This window comes from Alexandromys fortis, unplaced genomic scaffold (genome assembly GCF_014885135.2).
Source record: "Alexandromys fortis isolate MF-2015 unplaced genomic scaffold, M_Fortis_MF-2015_v1.1 scaffold_59, whole genome shotgun sequence".
NCBI classification, from domain to species: Eukaryota; Metazoa; Chordata; class Mammalia; order Rodentia; family Cricetidae; genus Alexandromys; species Alexandromys fortis.
In genome coordinates, this window is record NW_026067943.1 from 9414593 (window position 1) to 9439960 (window position 25368).

A 25368-nucleotide genomic window follows, 5' to 3' on the forward strand; every position below is an offset into this window, starting at 1 on the left:
TCTCTGTAGGTAAGGAAGAGAGGGCTCATCAGGAGTCAGCAGAGATACTGGACCCTCATACCTCTAGACCTTGAACAAACAGGGATTATTTTATTTGTATCTTAATAAATAAAGCTTGCATGAGGTAAAGCTAAGCCACTAAAGGCCAGGGAGTGGTGGCACACACCTTTAATCCCGTGACTCAGGAGACAGAGGCAGAAGAATCTCTGTGAGTTCAAGGCTACCCTGGGCTACTCTTGACCTGTCCAGAAACAGGTCCAAGTGGTGGTGGTTCACACCTTTAATCCCAGCACTAGGGAGATGGAGACAGGAGTGATGTGGCTAGACAGAGAGAGGAATATGAAGGAGAAGAGACAGGAACTCAGTGGGTGTGGAGTCTGAGGATTCGTGGAGACAGGATCCCACCCTTTTGGTCTGAAGATTTGTTAAAAGGTCTGTCTAGTGGCTAGATGCTTTACTTTTCTCATCTTCAGTTTGAACCCCAATATCTGGCTCTGGGTTTTTATTATTCATGAGACACAGACAAACACTGTTTTGGTCACCCGTTCTATGGTATTTGTTATGGTCGTTTGAGCTAAGATAGGTAGGTAACTGTGCAGGGAAGACAAGCCTCAATCAAAGCAAGCACTTTATACAGTACTTTTTAATATTGCTAAATAAGACTAGATTGTACTACACATGGTATTCTGCAACTTTGATTTTTTTTAGTTATATTTAGGTAGGACTCATTTTCATGTATCTAATAACTGACTTATCATCTTTATAAACAGCTATTCAGTTTTGGGTAGATTTTATATAAATATTAAGATCATAAATATCTGGGAAGAAGTTATTACTTAAAATGAAATAATACGATCACCTAGAAAAATCTAAGAGAATTAAAAAGCAGGTGACAAGGAGAGAAGTTACACGTATAGAATTTAACAGCCATCAATAAGTAATTTAGGTTTGAAAATAATCAAATACTGTTCTAAAATCCTTTCCAATCCTCCATCTTTGCTAAAAAGAAGTGGTGACTGAGCACCTGGGTAAATGAGTGCTACCCTAAGATCTTCGAAAGTCACTTTGTGAGCCAGAATACACAAAAGTAAGTAATGCATGCTACACTAATAAAAAAATAGTGTTCAAATAAGGCTTTAAAGCACGAAAGTCTTGCTCATATTGTATGGTTTTTAAATATTGACTATGAACACAATCTAAAGAATAACGTTAAAGAAAGATTGCCCATGATTCCTCTAATGAGCAATAATCTCTATTAATATCTAAGTGTTGTGGTTTAAGGAGCTGTTCTGCCTTAGGCTCAGCTGGAGGCGCTGTTTTGGGGAGGTTTAAGAGGTACAGGCTTGGGCTGGAGAGATGGCTCAGAGGTTAAGAGCATTGCCTGCTCTTCCAAAGGTCCTGAGTTCAATTCCCAGCAACCACATGGTGGCTCACAACCATCTGGAATGGGGTCTGGTGCCCTCTTCTGGCCTGCAGACATACACACAGACATAATATTGTATACATAATAAATAAATAAATATTTAAAAAAAAAAGAGGTACAGCCTTGCTGGGGGAAGGATGTCACTGGGCGTGGACTTTGAGAGTACATAGCATTGTCTACTTTCAGTTAATTCTGTCTGCTTTGTGTCTAAGGTAAAGATGTGGTCTCTCAGCTTCCTGCTCCTGCTGCCATTCCTGCCGCTTGCTGCCCTGCTTCCCTGCCATAATGGGCTCTCATCCCTCTGGAATGTAAGCCAAATTAAACTTCTTCCATAACTGGTTTGGGGCTGTGGTCTTTACACAGCAACAGACAGTAACTAATAACTAAGTATATCCACTCAGCCTCCTCCTAGTAGTGAACACATAAAAGGGAACACTTCTGATTTACCCTTGTTTGGTGCCTTTTTCTATATGTACGGTATTTGAAACACCATTCTATTGCACAGGGAATTTCATCTCTGGCAGGAGACACTGTCTCATTTTCCTACTCATCTGGCTTTGTCAAAATTGGACTGTTTATCTCTTAACACATTTCTTGGTGAATTAAGAGCATTTTCATTATCTTCCCCCCCAAATATTTACAGAAATACCTAATGAAGCCTTGGGGCAAGAACTTTAGGGTCAAACTTAAATACATTGGCACAGAAGACCGTTTCCTAAATATAACCCCAGTAGCAGAGACACTGAGAGAAACAATTAATAAATGGGACCTCCTGAAACTGAAAAGCTTCTCTAAAGCAAAGGACATGGTCAACAAGACAAAATGACAGCCTACAGAATGGGAAAAGATCTTCACTAACCCCACGTCGGACAGAGGGCTGATCTCCAAAATATACAAAGAACTCAAGAAATTGGTCATCAAAAGAACAAATAATCTAATAAAAATGGGGTACAGACCTAAACAGAGAACTCTTAACAGAGGAATCTAAAATGGCTTAAAGACACTTAAAGAAATGCTCAACATCCTCAGTCATCAGAGAAATGCAAATCAAAACAACTTTGAGATTACATTTTATACCTGTAAGAATGGCCAGGATCAAAAACACTGATGACAACTTCTGCTGGAGAGGATGTGGGGAAAAGGGAACACTTCTGCATTGCTGGTGGGAATGCAAACTGGTACAGTCGCTTTGGATTTCAGTGTGGCAATTTATCAGAATATTAGGAAACAACCTTCATCAAGATCCAGCAATGCCACTTTTGGGTATATACCCAAAGGATGCTCAATTGTACCACAAGGACATGAGCTCAGCCGTGTTCATAGAAGCTTTGTTTGTCATAGCCAGAACCTGGAAACAACCTAAATGCCCTCGACTGAAGAATGTGAATGGAGTACTACACAGCAGGAAAAAAAATGACATTTTGAAATTTGCAGGCAAGTGGATGGATCTAGAAAACATCATACTGAGTGAGGTAACCCAGACCCACAAAGACAAATATCACATGTGCTCACTCATAAGTGGCTTTTAGACATAAAGCCAAAAAAAAAAACAAACCAAAACCCAAAAAACCAAAAACAAAACCTAGACAACAAAGAGGACCCTAAGAGACTAAGAGAGATATACATGAATCTAATAATGTACATGGGAAGTAGAAAAAGACAAGATCTCTTGAGTAAATTGGGGCCATGAGGATCATGGGAGAGGATAGGAGAGAAGGGGAGAGGAAGAAAGGGTAATGAAGAAAAAGAGTTGCTGTGGTCAAGGTCTCTCTTCACAGCAACAGTAAACCCTAACAGAGACATAACTACACGCTAATGCCTGAATGAGAGGTGTTACAGAAACTAAAGAAAAGCAGGTAAGCCAAGAAAGAGGATAAAACAGAAAAAAAAAAAAATATAAATAAGCCTGATGTTTAAAAGGAAAGGATTTTTCTTATAAGCTATTGCAGGCTCTGTTTACCAGACTAAAAGATGTACCACTCTTTCAGAGAGACCTGTGGGACACCAGATGTACCACTGTTAAAATATCGCGCTCTGACAAAAAGAAAAGGGACACGAGACTGTGCAGTTGTCCTTCTGCACTGTCCTGTTCACTGGGGAATATTATTTTCAGGTGTGTGACTTTTGTTTATTCTGCATTCTGTGAAGTTGTGGTTCTTTGCCCATCTTAAACATCTGATAGTCCTAATAAAGAGATGAATGGCCAATAGATGACTGTAGATATGGCCATCAGTCTGACTACTAACTTACAAGAGGCTCTAAATGGAGCCATAGGTTAAGCTATTCCTCAATTCCTGAAATAATAATTATTGTGTGACGGAGAGAGGATTTTTATGGAATAGAAGATGACTAATAGATGTGGTAACTGGGACCAGGGGATGTGATAACAGGCTGATAGTCCAAAGGAGTGACTTTGGAACTGGGCAGCAGGCAGAGCTGCGTGAGCAGGCAAGAAGGAGAATATTGGTGCAAACCCATGTTAGTGAGACACAGACTTGAAGTAGGCTGCCAAAGGATTCCAGGGAGAGTGAGGGACACATGGAGATATTTCTCACCCTGCTCTAGAACTTCAGTCATGTTCAAAGTACAGAAATTTACATGAAGGAACTGAATGCCCAGCTAGGGAATCACCAGTCCCAACACTGACACTGCTGTCAGTTTCTTTGCCTTATTCATAGTGAACACAAAAGAGAATATGCAAATGTGGCCACTCTTGGTGCACAAGTAAAAATGAAACTAAAATTATTTATACATGTATACATATATGTGTATTAAAATAACACACTGAAAGTGAAAAACGAGACCAACACACCATACAATATAGTACCTTAGTCCATATTTGAATTGAAAATCATACTTTGGTATCAGTGGAGAACTGGTTCTAATCTCCAAGACTCCCTCCTCCATAGATACCAAAGCCTGAGGACATTCAGGTCCTTTATATAAAATGACATAGTAGACGCATATAATCTATGCGTATTCTTCTATATACTTAATGTCAATATAAATGTTTAGTATCGTATAGAGAATAATGACGAGAAAAAAATTGTATGATCTGTATACATGCTGATTTTTAAATTTTGAATAAAGCTAGCCCTTTAAATCCAAAAGCCCCTTGTCTGTTAGTTAAACAAACCATGGATCAAAAATACTGGAAAAGATTTTTCTTGTCATCATTTCTTAAACATGAAAAATGATGGTAACTCAGGATTCTACATTATGTATGTAGCTTTAAAGGCTTATTCTCCACTATTTTTATTGGCAAAAGACTCCCATTCCAAATTTAATTCATAATGAAAGGCTTTAAACCTGTAACTAGCTCTATTTTCTTGGCTGGCTAGAAAGACTTTTTATCCAACATTTTTTTTCTTTATAGAGAAAGAAAATAAATCAAAAATGGTAACTTTCATCAAGTTTGGTTCATATTAGATCTTTAGTGTTTCTTTACACAATTTTACTTGAGTTAGAAGAGATCTCTATATGTAGTACAGAGCGTGAACAGTCAATCTGATAGGTAAGAATCTACATATTTAGTATGTTGTTCCACACTGAAAACCTAGCCCAAAATCCATGGCTTAGTAGGGCAAAGATCCTAGGGGAACCTACTATCATTGTTTGGATGAATGGAAATGTTGTCAAATTGCCTTCTAAATATTTATATTTACAGCCTTAGACTAGAGTTGTTTCCAACCTTGGCCAGAGAAGGCTCTTTCCACAGTGAGCAACAGTCAAATGTTGGAACTATATGTCCATTCAGTGCTCATCCTAAAGGTGACATTTCTATCAAGCCCACAAAGGCTCGGGGAACTTGTGGAGATGCAGCAGAAAGAGTGTGAAAGCCAGAGATGAGGAGGACTGCTCTGAAGCACCAGTTCCCAGACAGGATGTGGCTGCTGCACTCATGAACTAGGTACAGCGATGCTTACCTATACAAAAGCCAACATTCCACTAGGCAGCACTAATTGGACTCAGTGTGGGTGGAGCATATGAAGGCGTGGGAAGGTGTACTGAGGAGTCTCGTAGTAGATGTGATCAAGTTAAATTGTATACATGTAGGAAACTGTCAAAGAATAAATGAAAGATAGTGTTTTTAAAAAAGTTGACATACCCTTGATATACCATGGCTGGTTGATATCCATGGGAAATCTTCCATTTTATGAAGAAAAAGAGAGGAGGAGAAATTGGGAGGAGAGGAGAGAAGGGAAACTGTGGTCAGGATGTACAAAAAAATAAAAATAAAAAATGATGACAACAACAACAACAAAACAAAAAAATTGCTCCAATGGGTAGGTCAAGGCCTAAGACCAAGAATTAAAAAAACCCAATCTGAGTTTAAAAAAAAAAATCTGATAAACCTCTAAATAACATTAACAAAAGTTCTTTTTAAAACCTAGTTAGGGGCTGGAGAGATGGCTCAGAGGGTAAGAGCACTGGCTGCTCGTCCAGAGGTCCCGAGTTCGATTCCCAGCAACCACATGGTGGCTCACAGCCATCTGTGATGAGACCTGGTGCCTTCCTTGCCAGCAGTACATTGTATGCTTAATAAATAAATAAATATTTAAAAAAATAAAAAATAAAACCTAGTAAGTTAAAGAAAAATAAATGGCACCATTTACATGTTTAGCAGGAGATTTACAACTGTTAGTAGAATCTTCACGATAGGAAAAGAAAGACAAACATTTACAAGTAAAATGATCTGCCCCTGTTAAGGAAGAACTGATACCCACGCTGTATTTCCTCTCCTGGAGGTAATAAAAGTGTGGGCACCAAAAGCGAAGTTGGAGGAAGTGAGTACTTTGCACTTGCATGCCTCAGTCACAAAGGGTTGCAATGGGCTCAGGAAGCACCACAGACAACAGAGCGAGCTGCGGTGAGAGACGGAGGAAAGGAGAGCAATAAACATGTTCCGGGTGGTCCACGGCCAGTCCCACAGCCTAGGAGAGCAGGCACAAAGTGAAAGACTAAGAGTAGGGACTAAAATGTCTCTAGGGAAGGAGTCAGAGAGTGCATAGACAACTGGAGACAGACAGCTTATAAATGGAATATGGACAGAGCACTGGCAACTGTCATTGTGGGACCCAGCATACCAGCAGGATTCAGGAGACATTTGAAAGTATGTACAAATGTTGGTTTTCAGATAAGTGGATGTTTGGCTAGGTCTGCTACAATCCAAGATGCACCAAATCAAAGTGTAGGCCTATCTCAAGGTCCAAATCGGTGGTGTCAGAGCAATCAGCTTTACATGGTGAAGCAGTAAACAGGAGTGAAGGGAGACAATAAAGTGTCGTGTCTCCTAGTAATTCCCAGAGAGACAAACACCTGGCAACTATACAACGGACACAGCACATGAAAGAATTACTTAGAGTATCACTTGGGGCCTGTGATGTGACTCAGGAGGGGAAGACACTTGCTATGAAGCCTGGCAACCAAGTTCTCCCCGGAACAGACTTCTGCAAGTTGTCCTCTAGCCTCCATATGCACACTGTGACACACGTGACCAACAAAAGATACAAACAAATTAAGTTAAAAAACAATACTTCATTGATGGGTATTTCCCCCAACTGCATGGAAATACTTAGAAACAGTCAAATACCCCTTACTGTAAGAACTTGGGGATCAGGGAAATAAATTGGAATTGAAGGGTCAAAGTTAAACTATAACACAACAGAAAACTAAGAAAATACCCCCACCCCGTGCTAGTCCCTTGAGTATAAATAGTCTCAGCAGACACCTAGATTAAGACTTCAGAAATAAAAAAGTGATGCTCAGCCTTCAAAGTAAAAAGAAACATAAATGGGCCCAGGAATGGGCTCTAGTCAACTGAGCAGGGCACAGAGATTGAACGGCTCAAGGACACGATGGTCAGCCAGCTCCCAGGCACTTCTGGGGCACACACTCAGAAACCGATACACCGCAGTTTTGCGCTGAGGCACTAACTAGTCTTCTCAAGAAGATCTTGGCTCTCTGAAGAGTTCCATAATATTCATTTTATAGTTGAGGGAAATGAAGCATAAATATATTGCAACTCACTGAAGTCTTTTTACCATGAGTAGATACATTATTTACAACCTGCTTAGTTTGTATATCACTAATCCGTTAATTTTAACCCTAAACTCATAATCCATAGTTCTACTCACACTCTAGAACTTGACAGTTGTTCACAATAATGAACAAAGACAAACTTCTTCCAGGATATTTTTTCTTTTTTTTTCTTTTTTCTTTTTTGGTTTTCCAAGACAGGGTTTCTCTGTGTAAAGCAGAGTTAGACGTCCTAGGACTCATTCTATAGGTTGGCCTTGAACTCACAGAGATTCACCTGCCTCTGCCTCTCAAGTGTTGGGATTAAAGGTGCACATCACCACCACCCAGTGTACTCCTAGGATCTTAAAATGAGATTTGCTAAAGTCATCTGTGAAGATGTGTAAAAAAATGAGTAATAAAAAAAATGTTATTCTTCAGTTCTCTGGTATAACTGGAAGGAAATACGTGAGCACCCTCGTGTGACAAAATATCCACAATGCTGAATAAATGGATGGATGATCTTGTAATAAGTGCACGTCTTCAGGGTCATGTCTGCTGTATTAACAGCAGTCACAAGTCCTAATACACACTAAGTGTTTAATAATAATTGGTCAATGCTGCTAAATAAATTCAGGTGAGAGTCTAGGAGGATCTGTTGACAGTAAAAGAGTGTGGTCCAAGGAAGAGAGGTCCTGGAGAGAGGGGGCTGAGAAGTCTGTGAGTCGGTTTACAAGTCATAGAGCTGAAGCCGGCACTGACCGGGGTCATGGAGACTGGAGGAAAGTGCAGCTCTTAGTAACCACTGACATTGCAGATGATCCGTTCTGACTTTACCAACAGTGAAACAGAATCATACTGTTACTTAAGTCCTCTTGTTAGAAGCTGACAAAATTGTGTAGACACAGCTGGGCATGGTGGTACACACTTATAATCCCAGCACTGGGGAAGCTCAGGCAGGGGGAGTGTCATGAATTCAAGACCAGCCTGGGTTAAAAACTGACTACTGGGTTGGCCAGAGCTACATAGCAAGACCTTTTCTCAATAAGATGAAAGCAAACGGAACCCTAAAAGATGCAAACACAGAGAAGGTACATGTTCAACATTATAAGTAATCAAGTATGAGTATAAATAAAAGATTGATCACTAATTTTTGTAACATTTTGTTAAAAAAAAAAAACAGGACCTGTGACATCTTCTAATTTAGTCCAATCACTGAGAATTCTATGATTTTTTTTTAAAGAGATAGAAGACCTGTAAAGTCTCTACAAAAATCTTCTGTATTTGATGTCTAGCACGAAACACAAGGAAATACACAGTAATAAAGACATTTTTGAAAGGGCAGTGGGACATTGGCTCCACTCTGGCTGCCTCTTCTGCCCCAGGCACCATTAATACCTGTTGTTTGAGCTGCTGCACCAGGCGGTCCTTTTCCCGTTTCAGTGCAGCCACTTCTTCTTGGGTCTTTTTCTTAGAGGACGAAAGCTCTAGAAGAGCTATATTAGCATCCTTTTCACTAATAGCAGCCAGAAGAGCTTCTTGCCTGCAAAAGAAAGAAAACATGAGTACCGATCCAAACTTGAAATAATTCTTTGTAGTTCTATAAAAAAAAATCTGGAGAACAAAGGAAAACATCTGACTTTCACATCATTCATGGGGGGGGGGTGCTGGGAGTGGGGAGGTGACAGGAAGTTCTATACCATGGGATTTAGTTCAACATTGTTTACTTAACAAAGAGCGTGGAGGAGTCAGGTACTGGGTAGAACCTAAAGTTGGGTAAAAATTGCAGCACAGCGTAGCCTCTTTGCTGGAATCACACTCTTGTCCCCCAGCCCCCGCCCCGTGTGTATGTGTGTATGTGTGTGTGTGCTGAAGATTTCTCCTGTGAGATCTGGCTTCTTAGCGTTATCAGTATCTGAAACGGATAGTCCCATGATCTGACACACAGTACTTATCAGCAGGAAGAATTACATGTTAAAGCATATACATGACAAGATTGCACCAACTAAACAAAATAGTCACTAACTTTATTTTTAAAATTAAGCTACAACTATATGTAGGAACTCCTTTTTATATTTTTTTTTTCAACTAAAAAGTAAAAAAGGCCTGAAAAGGTAACACATGGCTTTAATAATCCCAGCCCTTGAGGGGTAGAGGCAAGCTGATCTCTGTGAATTCAAGGCCAACCTGGTCTTCTTAGTGAGGACCAAGCTAGCAAGAGCTACATAGTAAGACCCTGACTCAAAAATAAATAAAACGTGAGCCTATGCATGCATGGAAGCAAGGATGACTTGCAGAACTCTGTTCTCTCTTTCATCATGTAGCATCTTGGGTGTTAAAAAAAACTTTTTTAAAGGTAATTTGCCCACCAAGCACCAATATTTCACAAATTTCCCCATAGCTTGTATGATTTTTATACAAATCTTAACCCCTACCTCTTCCTTCATGCTGATTCTTTAAAAACTAGGCAACAGCAAAAGACTGTGAGATTGGACCCCAGCTGATGGGGAAAAGAAACAGTTATGACCTGTGTTAGAACAAAAATCAAGTGAATGCCTGTCCTGGTGGCTTGCAAGTCCAGTTTGAGTCTTGCTGCACCCTTTTTACAAAAAGAATTGTCTTGCTGAGCTACTTTTGTCTTGTTCCTTTGTGGGATGTGTAGATTATTCTTTCTTTGTTTCCTGATGGAGGTGGGTCTTGTAATAATAAAGAAACTACCTCGGCCCTCATAGGACAGAAAATTAGGTAGGCGGAGTAGACAGAAGAGAATTCTGGGAAAAGGAAGCTTAGTAGAGGAGTCGCCATGGTTCTCCCGCTCCAGACAGACACAGGTTAAGATCCTCCCTGGTAAGCCAGCTCATGGGCTACACAGAATATTAGAAATGGGTTAGAACAATATGTAAGAGCTAGCCAATAAGAAACTGGACCTAGCCGGGCCAGGCAGTGTTTGAAAGAATACAGTTTCCGTGTAATTATTTCGGGCATAAGCTAGCCATGCGGGCGGCCGGGTGCCGGGGACGCAGCCCTGCCGCTCCTATTTCAACAGATGGCGCCCAGACGTGATGGGCTAAATCCACTTAAAAACCTGAGAGGGCTTAAAAAGGAGAGAGAGAGAATTTAAGACAGCTTTTTGCTGTTTCTGGGTTGCGTGCCGCAAAGAAATTGTCCTGACTCGGCAGCAGGAAAAAACTGGCTGTTTTAAAATGCCGGCTTTCTGGGCTGTGCCGCCATTGTGATCTCTGTCTGGCTCCGGCGGGAGACAGAGCTTATGAATGGAGCATTTGGATTAAAGTGCTACGATTTGTTTGATGGCAACTAGACTGCTGTGTGCCTAAAAGGGGGACATTGTGTGCCGCAGCTCAGAGGCACAAGCAGCTCCGCCATGCTAATGGTGCAATGTGCAAGGATCAGAGGCACGAGCGGCTCCGCCATGTTGGACTGGGCGGGGCCAGCATACAGTACCTGTTTTTGACCTAGGAATGTCACAGCTTAGATTCTTAAGCGCTTAGTGATTTAAAGGCGCAAAACAAAGTGCTCCTGGATAGTAAAAAAATTACAGATTCACAATAAAACAGATTCAGACACTGTTGGATGAATGTACGTAGGCTTGGGAAAGAGAAGAAAAAGAATATAAAAAAGTTAATGTCTTAAAAAGAAAAAGGGTAAAGTCTTTAAAGAGACAGAGTACAGAAGTACAGATAGTTATAGATTAAGAGAAATAAAGAAAAATAAGCCACGTAAAAATGGAAAATTCACAGAGAGTCTGGATTATGTACATTGTGTTTTCTTTAAAATTTTTGACTGTGAAGGAGCTAAGTACAGAGAGACATTTCATTATATGGGCTGCCAAGCTAAACCAAAATGGATTTCATGAGGGTATTATGATTTCAGAATTTGGGTCTAAGGATATGATGCTTTGGAGAGGGTCTTCTTTTGTTTTTGCAGAGGATGAGACCCTGTGGATTGCATCTATTCCGATTTGGTATGATAGACCACGCCCTCCTGAAAGGTTGCTGTGAACACCCTCAAAAAATTGCTTCGCTCAATTGCCAACTGAGATGAAACTAGCACACAGGTTATATCATGAACGACCTAATTAACGACGCCCCTATTCAGCAGGAAGCAGTTTGGAGAGAAAAAACTACGCCCATGTTCCCAAATATTGTTTATAAATGTTCTTTTACATTTAAAGGGGGATATGATATAGATATGAATAATTTGCATTGGTATGGATTTTAAGGTCAATTTTGTTATATGTATATGTATTTTTGATCTTGATTAAGGTATTGTGATTGTGTAGTTCATTTAAAAATGTAATGTATAATTAGGAAATATAGGTTGTTAATGGATAATCATCGCTAATAGTTAAGCTTGTAGTCATGTTAATTAGATTTTCTAGATATATAGAGATATATTTCAGTTAGATAGGCATTCTTCATATCTTTCAAAGACTGCAGAATATGGCATTTAAAATATTTTAATAACTTAGGACTTTTCATGACAAGGAGACACGTCTGCTCCTGGCAGCACCAGCTACTTCAAGAGGAAGATGGGCATCGAAGAGGATCCTTATGGAGTTGGATAGTCATTTGGGCAAGAAACTGCTCTTGCCTGGACTGTTGCATAAACTGGACACAGAGAACCCTCAGAGAGAGGACTGCTGAACTTGCCTAAAGGTGAGATGGTCTTTCGGGGTTCCTGATTCATGAAAGAGTCTGCGAGACATTCTGCAGGACACAGCAGAAAATGACTGAACTGTCTTTGAAATTTCCTGCTTCATGGAAATGTATCTGGATACCATGGGCCTGTAGGCCGAAGATGGATGCCCCAACGGTACCAAAGAACTTTGGGTGACTGTCCAGGCAGCGAGATGTCTCTGTCATTTCTAGAGTTTTCTTATTTCTTGTTTACTTAGGTAATATTATATCCTTCTGGAGTCTTTGATGGAGTTGAAGAATGAATAGTTATAGTTTTCCTTAGTTATGGTAAGAGATAAAATAGATATAAATATTGTAACTGTAATTCTTACTTGATAACTGTTTTGTTATATGTAATTTTACTATGCTAAAGTTAAAGCCTTTCTTTTTTGTTTAAACGGAAAAAGGGGAAATGATGTGGGAATGATTTCTTACTAATAAAGAAACTGCCTTGGCCCATTTTATTGGATAGAAAATTAGGTAGGCGGAGTATACAGAAGAGAATTCTGGGAGAAAGAAGGTTAGAGGAGGAGTCGCCATGATGCTCCCACTCCAGACAGATGCAGGTTAAGATCCTCTCTGGTAAGCCAGCTCATGGGCTACACAGAATATTAGAAATGGGTTAGAACAATATGTAAGAGCTAGCCAATAAGAAACTGGACCTAGCCGGGCCAGGCAGTGTTTGAAAGAATACAGTTTCCGTGTAATTATTTCGGGCATAAGCTAGCCATGCGGGCGGCCGGGTGCCGGGGACGCAGCCCTGCCGCCGCTCCTATTTCAACAGTTTCCAAAATGGGAACTGAACTCAGGTTGTCAAGCTTGGGAGCAAATGTCTTCACCTACTGAACCAGCCCTGATTTGTAAACTTTAAGAAAATGGACTTAGAATTACAGCTGAACATCATGAAGTTTTTGATATCACCAATGCATACACATTTAGGATTGTGACTTTGTTGGCAATGACCTTTATATATACTTTAAAACAATAATTTAAGCATCACAGATTACCAGTGGTTTTATTACAGGCAGATATTGGGGCTCAGTGGGCACCCATTGGTATTTCTTCCAGTGAGGAACTGGAACAGGGACATAAAGACAGTGGTAGACGTAGCTATAGTTTATTAGGAAAGAAAACCTTTCCATAAAATAAAGCGGGCTAGAGCTGGTGAAAAGGGTAGAGGCTCAGTGGAGGACTGTACAAAGAAAAGCAATGTTAGTAGTCTTGGGTTTGGGGATCATTTGCATAGGATAAATCTATTCTCTGCACACTGCTACACATCAGCTTTCATGGTGAGAGTTTTCAGTTTCTCTGTGCAAACTGCAATACTATGCTAAATTTGGCCTCACTTTCCACCCTACTCTTTGCCACAGTCTGGCTAACTACTCTGCAGTTCATGTACAGGAAGTAAAGATCAAGGAGAAGAAACTTACAAACAATCGGAACAAACTGGGGGAACAAACTACCCATGGACCCGAACCCACCCTTCACTAGGTCATCTAAAGAGACAAATCTGAGTTACTACAGGAGAACTATGTAAAGTAGTTGTAGGTTCTGACCCAGGAAATGCTGAGTCTGAAAATGCACTGAAGAAGCTTAACTTTGCTTCTGACTTTTGTTAAGATAATTGAGCTTCAACTGCAGTCATATGGAAAAGTTTAGTGAGCCCACAAACTGGAAGACTATCATTTAAATAGTCTAAGATTTTATTTTGGATGAGTAGATCTACTAAACTCTGAATAAGTAATACTAAAAAATGTGGGCCACAGATCAGTTTACGACATGAAAATAAAAAAAAATTAACTAGTTTTGCTGTTGGAAGAGAGCATGGGTCCGAGTATCACTTTCACTGTCTCAACACGTGGAACTGGGGAAAACGGCAGGTGGCTTACACAACCAGGCTCTAGTCAGCACTGAAGGAAAAGACAGTCTAAATTAGACCACTGAACATCTGAAACAAATATAACCTTGATGCTGAAGGTGCTCAAGCTGTCTGACTGTACTGCACAGCTTCCTGGTGATGGTTATCATCTGTTTTCTTTGAGGACATAAGGAGTTGGGATGAGAAGTGTGCACTGTCCGCGAGGGTGCTGTGTTTCTGTGTACTCATTGTCAGGATCACACACTTGCCATTAGGCCAAGAGCAAATGACCAATCAATATCAGCACTATAATTATATGGCACCATCAACACCTTACTTAGATACAAAATACAAAGATTATAGTGATTTGAGTTTTGTATTTAGGAAAAATGCACCAGGGCCGGCAAGCCTGCCACCTGGGTTTGATAATGGGAGGAGAGAAATGACTAGTCTCTGGCCTCTACATTTATGCACACACACATACTTGGTTGGGTTGGCAGAGGCAATAAAAAAGAAAAAAAGCACAACCTGTAAAGGTGAAATTATTCTATATCGTTGAAATATTTTGACTGAATTTCAGTTCTTTCATAAACAGCATGCTTGGACAGCTAGGGATACAGACAGTATTGTTCTCTTTGTTATATTATCATTTTAATAACTTCTCAACGGATCCTATCAATGCCCCCCCCCAAAAAAAAAAAACAACAACAACAAAAAAACACAAATAAGGCTCTGGAGCTTCACCTGCTTTCCGCTGGGAGCCCCTGCAGATGCTGCCCAGATCACACTTGAGCTGTGTCTCCCCATCCTGACAGCTGATTCTGCACACAAGGCTCTAGGCTAGCAGACCCCAAGCTATTGGGTCACCCAAACCTGTACATCCAGTACAATGACTGCACACTAACTGGGTGCCTTTCCTCATTTCCTCCACATCCTCAAGGTCATACACTTTTTCTGCAGAATGCAAGAAACAGTCCTCTCCCATTGCCATCAGGGAACCAGAGACTGCCCAACTTGCAAGCATTTACTGCGGACTCATCACCTGCCTGGCACAGAATCTCCTCCTTTTCTAGAACCTGTAAGGAAGCAATCTCACTTTGTCATGTGGGCCTCAACTTTCCCCAGGACCACTGCCATGCTGGCTTTCCTTGGCATTAAGAGTTCTTCTAATAAACCAATCTCTCATTCAAAAAGACAGTCTATCTCAGTGTCCCCTTGAGCCCAAATCGAGACCTTCTACTCTCAGCAGTTGTAGACATTGTCTAGCCAAGGCAGCAATGCATCCCTATTGCTTAACTACAGACAGTAACTCTGCCATATGGGTTCCCAAGGTTTTCAGGAACTTAGTAATGGCTAAAACTAGTTGGAATTGGGTCCACTGGAAGCATCTGGTGGAGCAAAACTCCATGCTGGAGCCTGGCATGAAGAATCATCACACTTATAATCTAAATACCTGGGGTGGAAGCAGAGGCAGGAGGACTACCATAAATTGAGAACAGACTTGTCTGTCTTGAGAAAGAAAAAAAAAAAAAAAACAGATAACTAACAAACCTCAAACTCATTGTCAGAGAACAATAAAGCCATCACTTTTCATGACACCTGGCTAGCCACATGCAAGGCCACCCACTCAATTTCCAACTGTTTCTCTGTGTCTTTGATTATCTGGTTTCCATGCCCCCAAACATCCCTGAACCTATCCGGAGAGACAAGTGAGGTCTAGGACTGCTGGCATCTCACGTTTGCCTGTTGCTGAAGAAAGCCTCTTTTGCAAAACCCGTCCTTTTGGGAATACACAGGCTGTGGACCAAGCTGCATCTTTCTGGGTGACACAATGGACAAGGGCTCTTGAAAACACTGGAGTGTCTCTCCCTTTCTCTCATGGAGACTGAGTTCCACCACTGAGCTACATCCTTTGGAAACATTCAAAAAGACAAGGCAAGGATGTGTAAGCAGCATCAACAGCTTTAAGTTTGGTGCAATTAGCCTTGCTGTTTTCTTAATACATCGGACAGAAAGGAGGCCTACATGGTAAGCCTGAACTAAGGGACTTGGTAGACAGTAGAGCAAAAAAAGTCCAAACTTCTGTTTAAAATGTTGTGCTTTTCAGAGGCAACAAAATACAGAATGAAACAAAAAATAAACTGTGAGAAGAACTCTAAGTTAGTAGCTGCTTATGGAAAACAGTCTTCTCTGTAGAAAGACACTCTCTGATGGAAACAGAAATACAAGAAAGAAAAAAAAATGGTCAGAAGCGATTCTTCTAGTAACTGCGATCTAGAAGTTAGTTCCTAGCACCAACATGAATATTTTAGAGAAGTGGTGGACACCAACAGAAGCTGACCGCTAAGAGCACTCCTAACTAGGAAGCTGCCACCAACCAGAGTCCTGCAAGCACAAGCAGCCTGTTTCCCTGGAGAGCCCCAAAGGAGCAACTGGGAAGACACAAGGGAGAACCCCCACAGGATCACAGGACAAAATGTCAGTGCACTTCCTGCACTTGTTAGGAGTCTATTTCGCAGTTAACCCCGTTAACTGGATACAAACATTTCAGTGGTTAGCAACCCCTATTTCCTCAGTAAGTTGCCGCAGAAAGGCAAGTCATTAAAGTGGCTAGTCACTCTGTCCCTGGTGCTGTAAACTACACCAGCTGAACTTGCTCTTTGACCTGCAAAGTCTAATGGAATCAAGATGTGCACTACTGTGGCATTTGAGCAGCAGGAAATAGTGAGGCCTCCCCTCTGTTCCTTTCCAAAACCCTTCTGGGCAACTTTCAGAAACTGGAGACAAATGCCATAGGCATGAAAAGCTGAGCACCTTTGATGATTTCTGCGTCTTTAACACAGTGGTCTTCCAACACTAGTAAGCCAGAAACTGCAAGCAAGACTAGAACAGTGATTTGGAGTGCGTGCTAAGCATGTGTGTGTTCCACAGAAGCTCAAGGATTATGTTCTTCTCAAGTGCAAGGAGTAAGAATTAAGAAACATAACCAACATTTTTTTTTTTTACCATTTCCTCCTCTTCCAAGTATGAATTTCAAGCTGAAGAGTTGCAGAATTACATACAATATGCTCTATAAGCCCAAAAACTTTAGGGAAAAGACCAGATGAAAGAATGAGGTCGGAGGCTTTAGCATGCTAACGACATGGATAAGGAGGCATAGTTTAATTGACTACAATCTAGATTAAATTGCAAATCCTCATTCTCTTATTATGAATTACATACACTTTGATTCTGTGGTCTTGTGATTTAACCACCTGGCTATCTAAAATCCAGACAATTGCTGGTTTTACTCATGCCCTGAAGATGTCCACTCAGTTATGATTTTCTCCTTTCTAGAGTATGGAAGACACGTCAACCCGATTAAGCTTTGTGAAAAGCACAGTCATGTCCTGTGGGTAAACCTGATCTCTCAAAATTTGAAACCTGTGTTCTGTTCTTTTATGTAGATATTACGGAATATCCTGGGTGTAAAATGTCAGCACTAAGTCAATTATTTCCTCCACCATCATGTTAATGGGGTCACTCACCCCTGGGTCCCAGGCTGACAGGACCTACATAATCTAGTTGTGCTTTGCTGCCTATGGTCCAACACTGAGCGTTATTCTTTTCTAGTAGTCTTCACTATATGGGACTGTTATTTCTGTAACCACTACTACCCATTTATTTGGGGCCTGTATTGTTCTTAAAGTTTCATCTCCAACTTTCCTGTCATTCTACACTGCCCTGCTTCTGTAAGGTCAACATTCTTGGGTCTCTCAGCGCATCACATGCCTGGCCTAAACTCGGGACCATATCTTTCTGCCGTCTCTCAGCAACCCTTCATCAGTTTCACCTCTTTCCCTGGTGTTGACATAACCTTCTCTACCTGCTACGTGCTGAGTTAGTGTCTGTCAAGGTCTAGCTCCCCCACTGACTACTACTTTCTTCCTTGTCAGCATCTGCTTCTGTACAGTGACATCATTTGGATGGTGAAGAGAGCCATTTTGTGAGTTACCTTCAATTCTTTCATACGTGTGAGGCCTGCATGTATGGTTTGTCTTAAATTTTTTTCTCAAGCAATTAGTTTTTCAGTTTGTTCACATATTAATTTTAAGTTGTGATAGAATATTTATAACATTTTTTAAAAAGTATTATTTTTAATTATGTGTATGCCTATTTGTGAGTATGAGCACACAAGTTCTGGTGTCCTCAGAGGCCAGGAGATGGCAACAGATCCCCTGGAGCTGGAGTTATAGGTGGTTACAAGCACCCTGATGTGGGTGCTGGGAATCAGACTCGGGTCCTCCAGAAAAGTGGCGAGTGCTCTTAACTACTAAGTCATTGTTCCAGTCCAAGAATTTTTAGACTATAGAATAAAAAAAGATATAAGCTTTAAGGCTAGATTCACTTAGGCAATGAACCAGGAATTGATAGTAATCTGTTATTAGTTGAAATTAGATCTGGCTACAAGAGCCAGAATGGAGCATCATTTTTCTTTCTTGTAGAAATCTAGAGGCAGGTAGTAACTGAAGCCGTCAGGGAGCTGAGGGTCTGCTGTCTTTCTATTATTCAGTCTTTAGTGTTTTATCTCCTGGTCCAAAGTAGCCACTGAAGGTCTAGCTGTCTTGACTGCCACCCAGCCAACAAGGATTGTATTCCATAAAGTATAGACATAAAACACAGGCCATCCTGTAAGCTAAGAAATGTCAGCTAGTGTTTAGCTGTCTCTCAGTTAAGAGTCAGGTTTCTTGCCAGCCCCACAATGGCTCCCTCAATCAAAATATCTCTTTCCTTGCTCTCATCTCTGTCCTTCCTCGATCTCAACTATCCTGTTCCCTCAATTTCCCCCCCCATGCCTCTTTTCCCCTCCTCTTCCCCTTCTATCCTCCCTCCCTTCTACCCCCACNAACATTCTGCCTCCATGTATGCCCACATGCCAGAGGAGGGTGCCAGATCTCAGTACAGATGGTTGTGAGCCACCATGTGGTTGCTGGGAATTGAACTCAGGACCTCTGGAAGAGCAGCCAGTGCTCTTAACCGCTGAGCCACCTCTCCAGCCCCGGTAATTCTCTTTTGCCAACAGGTTCATTTCGCTTAACAGAATGTTTTCCAGATTTATTCACATTTTAGCATGTACCAGCATCTTCTTTTTCAACATCTAATAACATTCTACTATATGTATACATCAATCCCTGTCTAATCCATTTTTCCCTCACAGATACTTGAGTTACTTACGCCTTTTAGGTAATGTTAATTATGATTCCATATTTAATTTCAAAGTATCTTCATTCTAGAAGATGACCTTGAAAGACAAGAACTTTTAAAGATTGTCAATGTTCTGCTCCGCACATGTCTTAACTGTTTGTCACTTTTTCTTTTATTTAGTGGTGTGAGTATCCAGCTACTCTAGAAACTATGGGATTACATGCCAGTCTTTGTTTAAAATACTGGAATACAGGTGCCGTAAAGGTAGAATCCTTGTTTTATTCACTCCAAGTGCCAAGAATAGTTCTGAGTGTCAGGCATATACATCTTGAGCCATGAGTCTCTAATTCTGGCGACATTAATGGTTCTAGCATTTTTACTTATTTTGAAGCTGTGTTTTACTATCCTTTTAAGACTCCCTGCCCTCAACCATGTGCAGCAGCATGTAAGACAATCAGCACCAAGTCAGAGCAAGTAATACCAAGTTTTGCAAACACGAAAGAAACAGACATTAGAAGGACATCCACAGCTTTGTCAAGCTGTATTCCACGAAAGAGAGAAACAAGAAGGGGAGGGCCTGAGACTGAGATTGGCTGGTTCACCTAGATAGGCTGACTGTGAGGCTCAGTGTTGGAACCATAATTTAAGAGGCAGCACAAAGTAGAGGACGTCCAACTGAAGATGACAGGGTGAGTATTAATGGGATAACCCAGAAAAATTTACTAATAAATATACAAGATATATTTATAAAGAATATGACTACTAGGGTAAAACTTTAAGTTAGTTTTGCTGAAATGAGATAATGAATCTGAGTTTCTCTAGAGGGCACAAGTGGTAGCCAAAGGGGAAAAGCCACTAAGATAGAGAGTTCATTTCACAAAATGAATACTTGGTGTACCCACACTTGATAACAGCAGAACCGGAAAGCTGAAAGAATTACTAAGTGTCTCAGAGAGGGTATTTAAACAGACCATTAGATGTCTGGAAATGATTTTATTCGAGTGGCACTTTGATTCTGTCATTTATTCTATTTTATCTAGAGGGTCTTGCTACTGTGTAGCCCTGGCTATCCTGGGACTCCCTATATAGACATCCTAGCCTTCAACTTGCAGATCTTCCTGCCTCTGCCTCCCAAGTGCTGGTACAACAGGCATGTGTCCCCATCCCACTGCCCTTTTTAATACTGCGATTTTCACTAAGTAGTGGGGGAAGCAGTACGGGACAGGTGCTACTACATCACATGGGCAGAGAGCTCTGTGTGCCCAGTCGGTAGAGCACGTTGGGCGCCATCTGTTGAAATAGGGGTGGCGGGGCTGCATCCCCAGCACCCCGGCCGCCTGGCTAGCTTATGCCAGAAATAACAACACACAAACTGTATTCATTTAAAGACTGCTTGGCCCATTTCTATCTAGCCTCTTCTAGGCTAATTATCACATATTAATTTAGCCCATTTCTAATAATGTATGTAAGCACCCCAAGGTGCGCTTACCGGGAAGATTCTAGCCTACGTCCATCCTGGGTCGGAGCTGCCTGGGAGAGCGGAGCCTGGCGTCTCTGCTCCAGAGAGCAGAGCTGTTGAGTCTCCCTGGGAGCAGAGCAGAGTCTGAGCTCACTTCCTCTTCCTCCCAGCATCCTATTCTGTTTACTCCTCCCACCTATGTTTTAACCGATCAGGGCCAAGGAGTTTCTTTATTGCTTAACCAATGAAATCAACAGATTGATATGACACTCCCACATCAGGTCCAGACTTCTGTACTTACTTGCCTGTGATCTGATATTGTAATTTTAGTGTCACAAACAAAAAAAGATACAATTACCAATTAATACGATGAGTGTCAGCTATATACAAGGGGTCTCATGCCACTATTGGTGATATTCTGCAATATTTTCTTTATAAAACTTACGTCTGGGAATGAGGAAAATTATGCACAAACTAAGTAATCTAAAAAGATTTCTCTTTGCTCTTTTATAGTTTAATTGGATTTTACAGGTAATATCCATATATCAAAATGTTACAAAATTCCTTCTGTATTAAAAACAAAAATAAATAAATAAAACTTCGGTTAGTGATCATTAAAAAAAACTGGGGCATCTACTTTATAATATGGATGTGCTCTCTTTCTTTCTTACACACACACACACACACACACACACACACACACACACAATATAGGGGATCAAAACAGGAGGCTTGCATGTTCTGATAAGCTACATCCCCAGTACCCAGAGCAGTCTTTCCAAGTTTTGTATGTAGACAAGAAAAGACTGGCTTTGTTAAGACTGTAACAAGCATTAAAAGACTCGCAGAAGGCAGTTATCACACACAGTCATAGCAAAAGTAGTGGAGTTTGCATTCCACAACTACACTAGCATGCCTAAAAAGTACATGAACTCAATTCTGGAGACTCTAAGATTAATGAAAGCTTCATTTTTACTAATATTCAAGAGTAAAGGTATTTGTTTATAAGTTAATCTAGTAAAAGTTTTTAATTTCCTTCTTTTGTGAAATACATCTACCTACACTTCAAATGAAAGGTAAGTTTAAAGAAAATTTATTTGGTGAGAGAAACAACAAAGTTATTCTAAAATGGTCCTTGCAAAGTTTTCATTGAAATCAGCTTCAAAGCTAATTCTATTCTTCAAGTTGTGAGCTGTGTGTGTGCATACAGGAAATGCACTACTGGAGAGTGAACCTAGGGACTCACACGTGCGGGGCAGGCACTCTAACCCTGGGCTGTATACTGAGCCCCCAATTATTATTTTTGTTAAAATGAATTGTTTAGTAAGTCTGGCCCAAAGAATGAATCTGGGTGATACATTCTCAGATCATTGTAAGAAACAAATACATATTTCAGGGCATCTTTTTTTCCATTTATTTATTTATTTATTTATTTATTTATTTATTTATTTATTTATTTAGTATATAGTATTCTCCTGCATGTATGCCTGCCTGCCTGCCAGGAGAGGGCACCAGACCTCATTACAGATGGTTGTGAGCCACCATGTGGTTGCTGGGAATTGAACTCAGGACCTCTGAAAGAGCAGCCAGTGCTCTTAACCTCTGAGCCATCTCTCCAGCCCTTCAGGGCATCTTTTAAACTGGGTCTGAAAATCCCCAAGGGAGAGATTACATGTATATTTAGCAATGACAGCTCTAGGGGATGAAGTGTGAAATTGTCATAGGAACTATTTTGAGACTCACTTGGATATTGAATTTCCATTCTTACTTTCTAAAAGGAAATAGTCTTAATACATTGCAGCTAAGCCTCTCAATCTTCATGACTACATCAGAGCAACGGGACTTTCTGAAAACAACGTTTCCTCATAGACCTGTTCTTTTCTTTGAACGTACGAATCAAAGAAGCTTCTTAGTAGTGAAACTGGTGCCTTCCCCTTGTTCATTTTCCACTGGCTGAGGTGCACAGTGACCATGTTAGCTGCTAGGCAGGGGAAGAAGCACCTACCCCTAAATCGTTAGTCACCATCCTTTACAGTCATGTTTTTACTTCCTATAAGGCTCTGAAGAGAAAACAACAGGGAACCAGCTAAAGTTTTCCATGCTACTTCTTTGTTCACAATGAATATGGAGAAGTTACCCTAGTAAAGCCCTGCATTCCATGTTTGCAGTAACAGTATGCAGCTATGCGAGTTACTCCAGGTTTTGTCCTTAACAAGGGTGAAACTACTATGTTCAAAACTGCAGTGACCACACGGGACCACAAGGCCATGAAGACAGACCAGGACACTGAAGCAGCAGAGGTGGACTCTGACCCCTGACAAGTTCATAAAGAAAACTACTCCAGTCTGCACTCCCACCTGAAAGAGACAAAAACATATGCAGTTCACTCCATGTAGTAAGGCAGTGAACACACAGCTTCCCTTTAATAAAGCCCTTTATTTATTTATTCATTGTTTTTCGAGACAGGGTTTCTCTGTAGCTGTGGAGCCCATTCTGGAACTTGCTCTGTAGACCAGGCTGGCCTTGAACTCTGCCTGCCTCTGTCTCCCCAGTAGTGGGATTAAAGGTGTGTGCCACTACTGCCCAGTTATTTTAATTATTTTTTCTCAGTGCTAGTGTTTGAATCTAGGGCCTCAATAATGTTAGGTGAACTAGCAAAATATTTTACAACAGCTTAGTTTTGGGAATCTATACAACAAAGTCTATAAAAAGTCTCTAGGGAACAGAATGCATAACAAAACAAGTCTAAAGGTTAGAAGAGGGCCACAGATATGGCTAAGTGAGCAAAAGCTCTTGCTGCACAAGCCTGATGTCTCAGTTCGACCTCTGGAACCCTCAAGAAAAAGCTGGATGTAGTGGTGCACACCAGTAATCCTAGCATGCCTACAGTAAACGGAAGGATGTACATCCATGTAAGTATATGTGATCCCCTTCTGCTTTTTATGTGTCTGCCTTATAGAAAAGCTGGAAGGGCTTGTCAGGTGGCTCAGTGGATAAAAGTACTTGTTGTCAAGTCTGAGGATTTGTAATTCTTCCCCAGGACTCACATGGTGGAAAAATAGAGCCAGCTCCCCAAATCCTCTGACCTCAAAATGTACACATGCACGCAGGCACACACACACGCACACACTTTAATAAATTTAAGGCAGATTAAACAAACAAACAATAAACAAAAACAGCTAGCAAGGTATTAGTACTGGTGATTTTAGCGCCAGTAGATCAAGCACTTGCTAAACTATGTCTTAAAGCTGCAGTGGAGATGTGGGGCCGGGAGGCTTAGTAAGTATATGCTCAAAAGATAAAGCTGAGTAAGTGGCAGGTTCATGACAATTTTCTTTCATTTTAGTGTCCCTACTTTCTAACAATATGTATTCTCTGCCTCCCTAATAATTTAACATATATAGGATATGGCAGCATCCACTCCTCCATGTGAAGCCATGGCCTCTTCAAAATAAAGTGCACCTGATGTTGCAAGCACAACTTTTGGGTTGCTCCATTTATCTTGTCCTTTTTTTTTTTTTTTCCAGAAAGTTTGTTTCCAAAGGAAACTAAAGTTTTCTTACATCGTTTCTCAGAACTCAAGCTTCAGAATGCCTCCATTTACAACAGTGTCTGTTTTAAGAATCACCAAATGCTTTCAACCATTAATCCCTGTACTCTGTCACTGTCCTACTGTTTACGTAACCTTTCCTAGTCTCAGATGAATAGCACACTCACACCAGCTGTCCACACCATGCTACTGAAGACGCATCCTTGCCTTTTCTCTAGCTTGCACTGTCTTTCAGGTCTGATGGCTGATATTTGCAGGAAGAATGCCAGTGGTGTCACAGCCTCCGCAGATACCTGCCATACCCAACAACTAATAGTACTTGTAATACATTGTCCTGCTAGGAGATTGAATCAGATGAATGACAAGATAGCAGAATCATTAGTGTTTACTTCTGGCAACCTCTGAGAACACCCCCTCAGGCAGGGTCTGGAGTTTTCCTATGCAAACCTTGTAAGAACAGCTCTGCTGCACTGGCTTGGGAGGGGCGCCTGCTGGGAAACTGTGGGGATGAGCCCAGTGACTGTGCTGGCACTAGGAAGAACTGTCATTATCAGTTTGATAATCTCTCCTGTTCCTTCCAATATGTTCTAAGATGCTTTTCAAATGCCATGTATAATCTAGAAAAAAATATCACATTTTTGTTTTTGTATTAAGTATAGAAAAATACAGGTATAAAAGGATGGAGAATTCAGGATCATTTTCTAAAATTCCTTTTTATTAATGACAAAGACAAAAAAGACAATGTTATAGCCCAGACTGGCCTCAAACTTATGATTCTCCTGCCCTTGCTTTTCTAGCATATCCCACTGACATGTGCCACCATCACTGATAGGATCATTTCTAAAAATTATGTTAAAAACAATATGGAAATTGTGCCTGAAAATACAGTAAAGTCTTCTCATTTCTTAATTTGTAAAATTCATTATTTGTCTTACCTAAACATGCTTCTGGATAAGACAGTTACATTGCTTTCATGCTCGGGGATTTTTATTACAATGAGAACCAAGAAAGTAGATTGAACATTCATGCTTAAATAATACTTAAAACTGTATTTTAAGGGGCAGTGACATGGCTTAGTGTGTAAATGGTGCTTGGTATCAAGTCTTACAACCAGAATTTGATCAAAGGTCATGGTGCAAGAAGAGAACTGACTTCCACAAGTTGTTTTCTGACTCTACT

General features: G+C 40.7%; 1 protein-coding gene across 11 annotated transcripts in view; it reads right to left on the reverse strand.

Moving 5' to 3' along the window:
- The window catches only part of Erc1 (ELKS/RAB6-interacting/CAST family member 1), a 351181-nt gene that overhangs the window by 61996 nt on the left and 263817 nt on the right, over nucleotides 1-25368 (reverse strand). For all 11 annotated transcript variants that reach the window (XM_050148588.1, XM_050148589.1, XM_050148584.1 and 8 more), the window contains one exon: nucleotides 8840-8984. In XM_050148588.1, coding sequence (XP_050004545.1) covers nucleotides 8840-8984 — 145 coding nt within the window. The remainder of the gene's footprint in view (nucleotides 1-8839; nucleotides 8985-25368) is intronic.